A 12909-nucleotide genomic window follows, 5' to 3' on the forward strand; every position below is an offset into this window, starting at 1 on the left:
CATCTCAGTCCTAAATGTCCTACCCCGTATCCTGAGACTGTGACCCCTCGTTCTGGACCCCCAGCCAGGGGAAACATCCTCCCTGCATCCAGTCTGTCTCGCCCTGTCAGAATTTTATATGTTTCAATGAGATCCCCTCTCATTCTTCTAAACTCGAGTGAATACAGGCCGAGTCGACCCAATCTCTCCTCATACGACAGTCCTGCCATCCCAGGAATCAGTCTGGTGAACCTTCGCTGCACTCCCTCTATGGCAAGTATATCCTTTCTTAGGTAAGGAGACCAAAACTGAACACAATACTCCAGGTGTGGTCTCAGCAAGACCCTGTATAACTGCAGTGAGACATCCTTGCTCCTGTACTCAAATCCTCTTGCAATGAAGGCCAACATACCATTTGCCTTCCTAACTGCTTGCTGCACCTGCGTGTTCTCTTTCCTAACTCCTTAAAATCTGCTCGCAGGACCTTATCCCTCTTTCTACCTCTGTCGTTGGTACCGATATGGACCAAGATCTCTGGCTAATCACCCCCCCTTCCCCCCTTCCCCCACTTCGCCCCCCCCCCCCAGAATGTTCTGCAGCCGCTTAATGACATCCTTGACCCTGGCACCAGGGAGGCAACATACCATCCTGGAATCACCTCTGCAGCCGCAGAAACGTCTGTCTGCTCCACTAACTATGGAATCCCCTATCATAGAATCATAGAAGTTTACAACATGGAAACAGGCCCTTCGGCCCAACATGTCCATGTCGCCCAGTTTATACCACTAAGCTAGTCCCAATTGCCTGCACTTGGCCCATATCCCTCTATACCCATCTTACCCATGTAACTATCACTATTGCTCTCCTGACCTTTCTCCTCCCCCCCGTACAGCTGGGCCACCCATGGTGCTGTGGACTTGGCTCTGGCTGCACTCCCCAGAGGAACCTTCTCCCTCACCAGTACTGGTTAGAGAATGAGATGCCCTCAGGGGACTCCTGAACTACCTGCCTGCTCCTCCTTGTCTGTCTGACGGTCACCCAGTCCCTCTCTGCCTGCATTCTCTTAAGCTGTGGGGTGACCACCTCCTGAAACTTGCTACCCCCGTAGCTCTCAGCCTCGCGGATGCACTGCAGTGACGCCAGCTGCTGCTCAAGCTCCGAAACCCGGAGCTCGAGCTCCTCCAGCTGACGACACTTCCTGCACCTGTGGTTGTCCAGGACCGGGGAAGTGTCCTGGAGTTCCCCCATGGCACAGGCCCTGCATTTGATGGGTGTGAGCTGCCCTGCCGTGCCTCGATTTATTCCATTGTTTACTAAACTTAACAAAAATAAATTAAACCTCAATAAAAAGAAGTGCTCGCCAGATACCAGCCAATCAGCTCCTTCCCCTGTTTATTTATAGTTTTATTAGTCTAGTTAATAAACTAATTTAACTTATTAAATTTAATAAACTAACAGCAGTTTTACGCTGTTCCCCTTGGAACAGAGAAGGTTGCGAGGAGATTTGATAGAGATATTTAAAATCATGAAGGGTCTCGACAGAGTAGATAGAGAGAAACTGTTCCCATTGGGGGAAGGGTCAAGGACCAGAGGACATAGATTTAAGGTGATTGGCAAAAGAACCAAAGGTGACATGAGGAAAAACTTGTTTACACAGCGAGTGGTTAGGATCTGGAATGCACTGCCCGAGGGGGTGGTGGAGGCAGATTCAATCATGGTCTTCAAAAGGGAACTGGATAAGTGCTTGAAAGGAAAAAATTTGCAGGGCTACGGGGATAGGGCGGGGGCGTGGGACGAGCTGGATTGTTCTTGCACAGAGCCGGCACGGACTCGATGGGCAGAATGGCCTCCTTCCGTGCTGTAACCTTTCTATGATTCTATGATCCCATTAGCCTTTTTGATAATTTTTTTCTTTGCCAAAGGCGATTAACCCCGGCAAGGGGGATATTTGCCCCACTTTTGCCCCAGGCCAGGTGTTGGAGAATTTGATGAGCCTGCTCCCCCTGGTCGCTCTCAGCCCTGTGTAATGGGAGAGGTCTCTCCCCTCAGTGACACTCCCTGCAGCACCCCATCCCCTCGTTCTATCTAATCCGCTCGACTCTTTAAGGAGACAGCGACTATTTCAGTTTAAGCCAGAGCGCCGATTCCTCCTCCTGATTCCCAAATCACAGCCCCCCAAAAAACCTTCAGCTCCAGCCTCAGGTTAATTAACAGTAAGTTGGTCGGACGATTTATTCCATCGATTTAACCCGCTCCACGGCGCTCTCAATAAACCCAACTTGGTCAGATGGTGAGTGAGAGTCTCCCGGGCGGCGCTTTAAAAGGTTCTCCCTCCCCGCCCCGCTTTCATTGCAGGAGGACTCCCAGCCCAGTATGGACAGCCCGAAGCAGCTCTCCCTCCGGACCTGGGCTGTGCTTCTGATGGGTTTGCTGGTCCTGGTGGAAGGTGGTCCGATCCCCCAAGGGGGTAAGTGTCAGGCGGTCACCCTTCATCTCAGGTGGTCGCAGATGTAACGCACGGGTGTTAAATTGTCTTTACATTCACTTTGAGCTGGAATAAGTCAGTAATAAACAGTGAGCTGGGAATATTGAGCCTGCGGTGGGTCACCGGAGCTAAAGAGAAGGAATTGCGGTGACAGGACGGAGGTTACTTTAAGCAGCTGTGCTCTGCTCTGTTAAAGGAAAGAACTCGCATTTATCTATCCCCTTTCACAACCACAGGACGTCCCGAAGCTAATGAAGTACTTTTGAAGTGTAGTCACTGTTGTAATGTCGGAAATTGGCAGTCAATTTGCGCACAGCAAGATCCCACAAACAGCAATGTGATAATGACCAGATCATCTGTTTTTTCGGTAATGTTGGTTGAGGGATAAATATTGGCCCCAGGACACCGGGGAGAACTCCCCCCGCTCTTCCTCGAAATAGTGGCCATGGGATCTTTTACATCCACCTGAGAGGGCACACAGGGCTTTGGTTTAAAGTCTTATCCAAAAGACGGCACCTCTGACAGTGCAGCACTCCCTCGGGACTGAGCTGGGACTGTCAGCCTGGATTATGTTCTCAAGTGTCTGCAGTGATGAAATGAACCTACAACTTGCTGCCTCAGAGGTGAGAGTGCGACTCACTGAGGCAAGGTGGACGCCAGTTCGAGGAATGTGTGCAGTATTGGGCCCCAGAGTATAGGATGTCGAGGCTTTAGAGAGAGGACGGGGCAGATTCACGAGCATGCTGCCTGGTGTGACACACATACGCAGAAAGATTGGGTCTTTTTTTGTGAGAACAACACAGATTACAGTTCAATGTGATCGAAGTGTATAAAATGATGAAAGGATGGGAAGGGGGTAGATGGAAGCAGATTGTGTCCAGTGATTGAGGGCCAAGAACGAGGGGCCATCGATACAAGATTAAATGTAAGAGATTTAGACCCGAGAGCGGGAGAAACTTTTTCACACAGAGAGTTGTGAGTCCGTGGGATTCACTCCCAGGGTTAGTGGCTGAGGTAGAAACTGTCAACATTCAGGATTAGACTGGAGAGGACAAAGGAAAAGGGGTTAAAGGGAGATGGGAATGGGTGGGGTAAGTGTGATTAGAACTATTCGCTCGTGTGGAGGGTAAGGATTGATACAGGGCTATGGGGAGAGAGTGGGGCAGTGGGATTAGTTTGGGATTGATACAGGGCTATGGGGAGAGAGTGGGGCAGTGGGATTAGTTTGGGATTGATACAGGGCTATGGGGAGAGGGCGGGGCAGTGGAATTAGTTTGGGATTGATACAGGGCTATGGGGAGAGAGTGGGGCAGTGGGATTAGTTTGGGATTGATACAGGGCTATGGGGAGAGAGCAGGGCAGTGGGATTAGTTTGGGATTGATACAGGGCTATGGGGAGAGAGTGGGGCAGTGGGATTAGTTTGGGATTGATACAGGGCTATGGGGAGAGAGTGGGGCAGTGGGATTAGTTTGGGATTGATACAGGGCTATGGGGAGAGGGCGGGGCAGTGGGATTAGTTTGGGATTGATACAGGAATATGGGGAGAGAGTGGGGCAGTGGGATTAGTTTGGGATTGATACAGGGCTATGGGGAGAGGGCGGGGCAGTGGGATTAGTTTGGGATTGATACAGGAATATGGGGAGAGAGTGGGGCAGTGGGATTAGTTTGGGATTGATACAGGGCTATGCGGAGAGAGTGGGACAGTGGGATTAGTGTGGGATTGATACAGGGCTATGGGGAGAGAGTGGGACAGTGGGATTAGTTTGGGATTGATACAGGGCTATGGGGAGAGAGTGGGGCAGTGGGATTAGTTTGGGATTGATACAGGACTATGGGGGGAGAGTGGGGCAGTGGGATTAGTTTGGGATTGATACAGGACTATGGGGAGAGAGTGGGGCAGTAGGATTAGTTTGGGATTGATACAGGACTATGGGGAGAGAGTGGGGCAGTGGGATTAGTTTGGGATTGATACAGGGCTATGGGGAGAGAGCGGGGCAGTGGGATTAGCTTTGGATTGCACTTGCAAAGAGCTGGCACAGATGCAATGGGCTGAATGGCCTCCTTCTTTAGTTTCAGTGACAAAGGCATGACTGAGTATTTCCACAGTGGGAGTCAGGTATGGGTGGAGACTGATGCTGATGATTTCTGGTGTTGGAAGTCGGAAGTCTTGGTGATGGGTCAGATGTTGGGATTGATGCTCAGGGTCGAACTGGACACTTTGACTCCACACCTGAGCAGCAACTTGGGACGTCCTGAGCAAATGAAAGGCGCAAATAAATGGAAGTTCTTTCTTCTTTCTTTCCTGCAGAGAAATCTACCTTTCTTGGTGGAGAAGACAGTGGCGATGCAGAAATCTCGAGGGAACTGGTGATGAAGCTTCTGGGGAGGAGTCTGGAAATGGCTGTGAGGGATGTGAAGAGAGCAGAGTTTACAGGTACAGGGAGCAGCCATAACACCAGGCTGGTTGACATCCCACACCGCTGTATAAAATAACTCGTGAGATCACTGGGACCAGTTCAGGGGCAAATGGGATGGTCTTCACCTGAAAGGAACTGGTACTGGGGTTAAATATAGAGCAGTGAGGGAAGTGGGGAGAGGACTGAAACTGGCAAGGGAGGGGCAAGGGTCAAATTAAAATGTTAAAATACTCGGGAGGAAGTTGAGTAACGGAGATAGAAATCTTAGAGACGTAAGAGAAGGTAGGAAACTAACAGAGTCATTGATACAGGGCCAAGGGGAGAGAGTGGGGCAGTGGGATTAGTTTGGGATTGATACAGGGCTATGGGGAGAGAGTGGGACAGTGGGATTAGTTTGGGATTGATACAGGAATATGGGGAGAGAGTGGGGCAGTGGAATTAGTTTGGGATTGATACAGGGCTATGGGGAGAGAGTGGGGCAGTGGGATTAGTTTGGGGATTGATACAGGAATATGGGGAGAGAGTGGGGCAGTGGGATTAGTTTGGGATTGATACAGGACTATGGGGAGAGAGTGGGGCAGTGGGATTAGTTTGGGATTGATACAGGACTATGGGGAGAGGGCGGGGCAGTGGGATTAGTTTGGGATTGATACAGGAATATGGGGAGAGAGTGGGGCAGTGGGATTAGTTTGGGATTGATACAGGGCTATGGGGAGAGAGTGGGGCAGTGGGATTAGTTTGGGATTGATACAGGGCCAAGGGGAGAGAGTGGGGCAGTGGGATTAGTTTGGGATTGATACAGGGCCAAGGGGAGAGAGTGGGGCAGTGGGATTAGTTTGGGATTGATACAGGGCTATGGGGAGAGAGTGGGACAGTGGGATTAGTTTGGGATTGATACAGGGCTATGGGGAGAGAGCGGGGCAGTGGGATTAGTTTGGGATTGATACAGGGCTATGGGGAGAGAGTGGGGCAGTGGGATTAGTTTGGGATTGATACAGGGCTATGGGGAGAAAGTGGGGCAGTGGGATTAGTTTGGGATTGATACAGGGCTATGGGGAGAGAGTGGGGCAGTGGGATTAGTTTGGGGATTGATACAGGGCTATGGGGAGAGAGTGGGGCAGTGGGATTAGTTTGGGATTGATACAGGACTATGGGGAGAGAGTGGGGCAGTGGGATTAGTTTGGGATTGATACAGGGCTATGGGGAGAGAGCAGGGCAGTGGGAATAGTTTGGGATTGATACAGGACTATGGGGAGAGAGTGGGGCAGTGAGATTAATTTGGGGATTGATACAGGGCTATGGGGAGAGAGTGGGGCAGTGGGATTAGTTTGGGATTGATACAGGGCTATGGGGAGAAAGTGGGGCAGTGGGATTAGTTTGGGATTGATACAGGGCTATGGGGAGAGAGTGGGCCAGTGGGATTAGTTTGGGATTGATACAGGGCTATGGGGGAGAGTGGGGCAGTGGGATTAGTTTGGGATTGATACAGGGCTATGGGGAGAAAGTGGGGCAGTGGGATTAGTTTGGGATTGATACAGGGCTATGGGGAGAGAGTGGGCCAGTGGGATTAGTTTGGGATTGATACAGGGCTATGGGGGAGAGTGGGGCAGTGGGATTAGTTTGGGATTGATATAGGGCTATGGGGAGAGAGTGGGGCAGTGGGATTAGTTTGGGATTGATACAGGGCTATGGGGAGAGAGTGGGACAGTGGGATTAGTTTGGGGATTGATACAGGGCTATGGGGAGAGAGTGGGACAGTGGGATTAGTTTGGGATTGATATAGGGCTATGAGGAGAGAGTGGGGCAGTGGGATTAGTTTGGGATTGATACAGGACTATGGGGAGAGAGCAGGGCAGTGGGATTAGTTTGGGATTGATCCAGTCTAATTCTAGAGGGAGCAAGGAGTCAATGAAACAGGGAATATTACAGATAAATCACAGACGAACTCAAAGCATGAATTTCACCAAAGAGGGATGATGTGGCGACAATTAGAGATGTGCATTCAGCGGGGCAGGATTGGGCGATCCCAGTCTCAGTAACAGACAGTCACGGTGTCAGATAGAAGGGTTTTAAATTAGTGTAATTCGCAGGTGGAATCTGTACGGGTCGAGTTAATTTCCCTGAATCCATTCCCTTCTCTGGGATTCTCTCACATCCACTGTCCTTGACGACTTTCTACTTTCTAGGTTTGATGCCTTTAATGGGAAGCTGGATAAACACATGAGGGAGAAAGGAATAGAAGGATATGCTGATAGGGTGAGATGAAGAGGGGAGGGAGGAGGCTCACCTGTAGCATAAACACCGGGATAGACCAGTTGGGCCGAATGGCCTGTTTCTGTGCTGTAAATTCTGTGTCCTGTGAGAGAACAGTTCTCTCTGCCTGAGCCGGGACCCCAAATTTAAACAGCTTGTTCTCTTTTACTTTTCATTAATTCAAAGGCCTTGCGACGAGGCTGGCCCCTTTAATGTTGTATTTCAGTGAATGAATCACTCGTTTATGGAAATAATATCCGCCTTGAAAGGCAGATGAAAGAGGGACATCTTTCATGTCCGTTTAATGAGGATGAAGACAATCACCCGTGAATCAACAGCTCTAAATATCCTTTCATATCGATCCATTCATATTTTAAACATTGAGGACCAACAAGATACTCACACTCGGGTAATCCATTTGCAAATGATTTCTTTCTGTGTCAGGGAAATAATGAGAGTTCTTTGGTTCCTCGTCAATGAAACCTCTGGGCTTCTTCATCAATGGTTTTCTTTGACCAGCTCACAATAAACGAGGCTTCATTCTTCTCATTAGCTTCAGACTAAAGTATTGCTCATATTCAACCGGCTTCCAATCCAAGAAACAGGAGCAGAACAAAGTAAAGGACAGTTAATTGCTGCCGATCGGTGAAGGTGCAATAATAGAGCCTCGCTCTGCTCTGTCACAGAGACACCGCCACATTTTCCATGACGCTGGTTCAGTCTCTCAGCACCAGGACCACAACTTCCCGATCGACCAAAACTTCAGAGTCAGAGAATTTCTGTTGTTTATTCATTGGGAGTTGTCTAGGGCCACGACACACAGTGCTGGACAGCATCAGGGCTGACCGAAGAGAAAGGTAAGATCAGGAGGAGGCCATTCAGCCCCTCGAACCATTTCCACTATTCTATTAGTTCATGGCTGATCTGTATCTTAACTCCATTTACCCGCCTTTGATCCGTATCTCTTAATCCCCTCACCCAACAAAAATCGATCAATCTCAGTTTTGAAATTTCCAATTGACCCCCAGCCTCAACAGCTTTTTGGGGGAGAGAGTTCCAGATTTCCACTGCCCTTTGTGTGAAGAAATGCTTCCTGACATCACCCCTGAACGGCCCGGCTCTAATTTTAAGGTTATGCCCCCTTGTTCTGAACTAGCCCACCAGAGGAAATAGTCTCTCTCTATCTACCCTATCAAATCCTTTAATAATCTTAAACACCTCGATTAGATCACCCCTTAATCGTCTAAACTCGAGGGAATACTAGCCCAGTCTCTGCAACCTGGCCTCGTAATTTAACCCTTTTAGCCCCGGTATCATTCTGGTGAATCTGCGCTGCATCCCCTCTAAGACCAATCTCTCCTTCCTGAGATGCGGTGCCCAGAACTGAACCCAGTCTCCAGATGGGGTCTGACCAAGGCTCTGTACACCTGAAGCATCACTTCCTCCCCTGGATGAGGTGAATCAAGAAGCAAAGTTGAGGAGATGCTGAGCTTGTGTTTGGAGGGAGGGAAGGAGGGAGGGAAGGAGGGAGGGAAGGAGGGAGGGCTAGCTTGTGCCCTGTGATTGGATATGTTGCCAGCACTTACTGTCCCGACTCGCAGGCGATCGCTGGTCAAGGGGTCCGGGGCTCTGGACCCCTGGGGGATTCAGCAGTTTCTGGGTCAGAACTGAGAAAATTAAAAACTTGTCTCTGAAGAGCCCAAGTTGTGAGTGGTTGGAGAGTGAAAGCTTCCACTCACACTGATCTCATTTTCTGTTTTTTCCAGATATAAAGCTGAGGCACAAACCAGCAGAACTTGCAGAGGTGAGTGAGACAGATATTTATTGATGGGGCTGCTGTGTCAGCCCAATACTCAGCTCTCAGCCTCACCCCCCGGTCACTCCCAGTACTCACCCCCTGGTCGATCAGCCCTCTGTCACTCCCAGTACTCAACCCCCCCGGGACACCAGGAAACTCCCCTGCTCTTCTTCTAATATTGTCTGTGGGATCTTTCAGGACATTTTGTCCTGCGGAGTTACTCTGGTCATGTGACTGAATGGGAGGAGCTTTCTGTCATTTCTTTTAAAGACAGAAACCCAACCCTTCGACCTGGAGCCTCTGGTTACAGGCCCTAGTCCACAGTCTGATTTCCTGGTCAATTAATCTGAGCTACACTCTGAAACCGCACTTGTTTCTGTTCCTCGTCTGTGCTAAGTTAGCTGATCCGTGCCCAGTGACCCCTGGGTTAGAGAGAGAGGGGAAATCAGCCAGGGTTCCTGCTCCTGATCACTGCCCAGTGACCCCTGCTGGAAAGTGGACATTAAGTGAGGACAGGGCTCACTTAATGTCCACTTGCTGTGGGCTTGCTGTGATGCCCCCCACAGTTGACTAGCTTGCCGCCACTCATCGTCGACCTCATCACGTGGGTGCGGTACCAGAGGGCAGTCTAGATGCAGAACGCATCTTCGGGAGAAAGTTCGAGACTGAGTTTGACTCCGGGTGTAAGTTGCATTGACCCCTGACCTTTGGATTTCTGACGTTCTTTAACCCTTTTCTTTACAGTGGGAGAGAGTGAAAGGTCATCGCCCCAATCACAGGAACTCCCACATCTTAAACAGAATCTCCTCACTACAATCCACAAAACGAGGTACAGTTTATCTTACAATGAATTTCTGTCAGGACTTTCAGATATAGAGTGACATTTTTTTATTCATTCTGGGGATATCGCCCATCACTAGTTGCCCTGAGAAGGTAAGATGGGTATAGAGGGATATGGGCCAAGTGCAGGCAATTGGGACTAGCTCAGTGGTATAAACTGGGCGACATGGACATGTTGGGCCGAAGGGCCTGTTTCCATGTTGTAAACTTCTATGATTCTATGATTCTATAAGGTGGTGGTGAGGCCCCTTCTTAACCATCGGGAGCGGTTTGATACAAATGAGGGGCTTGTTGGACCACCTCACAGGACAGTTAAGAGTCAACCACGTTGGTGTGGGACTGGAGTCACCTATAGGCCCAGACCGGGTAAGAAGAGGGGGGAGGCGAACAGGAGAAGGCGGTGGGGGGAGGCGAACAGGAGGGAGGCGGTGGGGGGAGGCGAACAGGAGGGAGGCGGTGGGGGGAGGCGAACAGGAGGGAGGCGGTGGGGGGAGGCGAACAGGAGGGAGGCGGTGGGGGGAGGCGAACAGGAGGGAGGGCCATGGTTTCATCCAGTCGGTGCACCAAAGGACATGGGGCAGCTGTTGTGATTTTTCCAGTTTGTAGATAGATGTCAGCCTTTTAATGGAGCGAGGTATTGACTCTGAGCTAAACAGCTCCTGATCACATGTGTCAGGCTGTGACCTGGTCTGAGTTGGTGATTTATGGTCTTTGTCAAGATATTACCCAATGCCAAGAGGGTTAGTCGTCCATCCAAATATATTCCATCGGCTCAAAGTCTTTCAGATTCAGTTCCCTCCTCCTCCTTCCTGGGATGTGGGTTCTGGGGGATGTGTTTATACATCAGTTACCTCACCGCTCCCCACCGTATCCTCAACCCCACCCTCTCACCGTATTCTCAACCCCACCCTCTCACCATATCCCTCAACCCCACCCTCTCACCGTATCCTCAACCCCACCCTCTCACCGTATCCTCAACCCCACCCTCTCACCGTATCCTCAACCCCACCCTCTCACCGTATCCTCAACCCCACCCTCTCACCGTATCCTCAACCCCACCCTCTCACCGTATCCTCAACCCCACCCTCTCACCGTATCCTCAACCCCACCCTCTCACCGTATCCTCAAACCCACCCTCTCACCATATCCCTCAAACCCACCCTCTCACCATATCCCTCAAACCCACCCTCTCACCATATCCCTCAAACCCACCCTCTCACCATATCCCTCAACCCCACCCTCTCACCATATCCCTCAATCCCACCCTCTTACCATATCCCTCAATCCCACCCTCTGACCATATCCCTCAACCCCACCCTCTCACCATATCCCTCAATCCCACCTACCCATCTTCTCCCCAGGTCCCCAGTGTCTTCTCTCCAGGAGCAGCTCTCACTGTCTGTTCACCCCATCCATCCTGTCTGCATGAGTTTCCTTGCCATGTAATGTATTCCACAGCTGTTTTTTCACTGTTTTTGTTCCAATCTAACTCAAACTTTTGTCTGATTTCTTGTCTCCATCAGCTTGCTTTTGGAAATACTGCGTCTGAGACTCATTCCGTTCCCAGAATTCTGCTGCAGCAACAATCGAGAATCACCGGATCTCAGTGTGGAATTATTCACTCGTGTGTTTTCATTGTGTATTTTTCAATATCGATTCAGGAGCCCCCATGATTGACAAAAGAATTTAACGCACGAGGAACCCCCCCATCGGGGATAGGGTTCCCAACCCTCCAGGACCGAAAGATGAATCTCCAGGACTCTGCTGCGAGCAAAACCCCAGGGGGAGAAATGTCAAAAATATTGTGTTATTTTTCATTTTCTGTGATCACTTTTGTCTATTAGTTGCAGAAATATTGGAGATTGGAAAACAAGGCTGTTCGACTGGGTGAGGTGGTTGGAAGGAGGGGGTCAGGTGGTGAAACCTCCAGGAAAACAACCAACCAGAGTTGGCAACCCCTAATCGGAGAGAGTATTCCTGTCATACTCAATAAAATCCTAAACTTTAATGGGGTGGGTTTAACACTGTCCAGAGTTGATATTCAAAGAGCTGGCACAGGCACGATGGGCCGATTGGCCTCCTGTGCTAGATCATTCTATGATTCTATAGTGTAGTGGGTTTGACACAAACCTTCACCCTCTGGGACCTGGGTTCAGGTCCAGCGAGACCGATGGGATGCACCTCTCCTCTTTCTGCTGAATGTGAGCGTCCAACACCAACCTGCCATCCAGTTTCAACACAGCTTTACTCCACAATCTCACTCAGAGAGGCCACCGGAGGGCTGGTGTGGGCAATGGAGCAATGGTGCAGTTGAGGATGCCCTTCTGAGGTTGGAGTTGAGGTATGCCGTTGGGCATTGTACAGAGAGCTTTGCCTCACGGCTATGGTGCCCCTCAACCTTTCCAGCAAAGCAGCCGAGGGTTCGAGTGCCTTCATGGTCAGTGGGAGAGGTCAGCGGCAATCGTGTGTCTATAAGGAGCTGGTTGGAGGTCCACGTGACGTTGAGCTGAGTTGAGAGATGCTTCGGCCCCAGTGCGGAGCCTCAGTCAGTGGGAGTGGAGACCCCCATTATTGGAGGAAGCAGATCCTGTCCCCCTCACTCCCTGTCAAATGAGGCTCCTCTGCAGGATCACAGCACTGATCAACTCACTGCTCACTGAAGCAGCTCTCTATAAGAGTGGTCACCTACTAAAGCTGACACTCTCCCTGTCTCGCTGTGATCCCTCTCTCTCCTGCCATGCTAAATGAGCTCAAGCCCAGTTGGGATCTCGTTCAAGGACCTGTTTAAAGATCAGCATGAATTCCTGTGAGATGTTCCTCTCCCTCCTGAAGTGATCTGTTTAGAGCCGACTTGTATTTACATTACGTGAGTTAACTCCCGTCTGATGTCCAGGTCAATAAAGTATCAACCACACCTGAAAGAGGTTTGTGTGAGTAACACTGTTGGTTTTATCTGCTGTCAGCAATCTTCCCGAATCCTAATCCGGGTGTGTGTGTACATGTGTGTACATGCTTGTCTGTGGGTCTGTGTCTACATCTGTGTATGTGTGTGTACATGTATATGTCTGTACGTGTATATCTGTGTGTTCGTGTGTGTGCCTGTGTATATCTATGTGTCTGTATGCTTGTGTGTGTG

General features: G+C 50.1%; 1 protein-coding gene across 1 annotated transcript; it reads left to right on the top strand.

Annotated features, from left to right (window-relative positions):
* The first annotated feature begins 2377 nt into the window (after positions 1-2377).
* Positions 2378-12679, top strand: LOC137330961 (urotensin-2B-like). The gene is made up of 5 exons (XM_067994540.1): positions 2378-2446; positions 4774-4899; positions 8902-8939; positions 9678-9762; positions 11297-12679. Exons 1-5 carry the CDS (start codon positions 2401-2403, stop codon positions 11320-11322), a joined length of 321 nt encoding a protein of 106 aa, XP_067850641.1. The 5' UTR covers positions 2378-2400; the 3' UTR covers positions 11323-12679.
* The last annotated feature ends 230 nt before the right edge of the window (positions 12680-12909 follow it).

The sequence above is a fragment of the Heptranchias perlo genome, chromosome 13 (genome assembly GCF_035084215.1).
Source record: "Heptranchias perlo isolate sHepPer1 chromosome 13, sHepPer1.hap1, whole genome shotgun sequence".
In the NCBI taxonomy this organism is placed as follows: Eukaryota; Metazoa; Chordata; class Chondrichthyes; order Hexanchiformes; family Hexanchidae; genus Heptranchias; species Heptranchias perlo.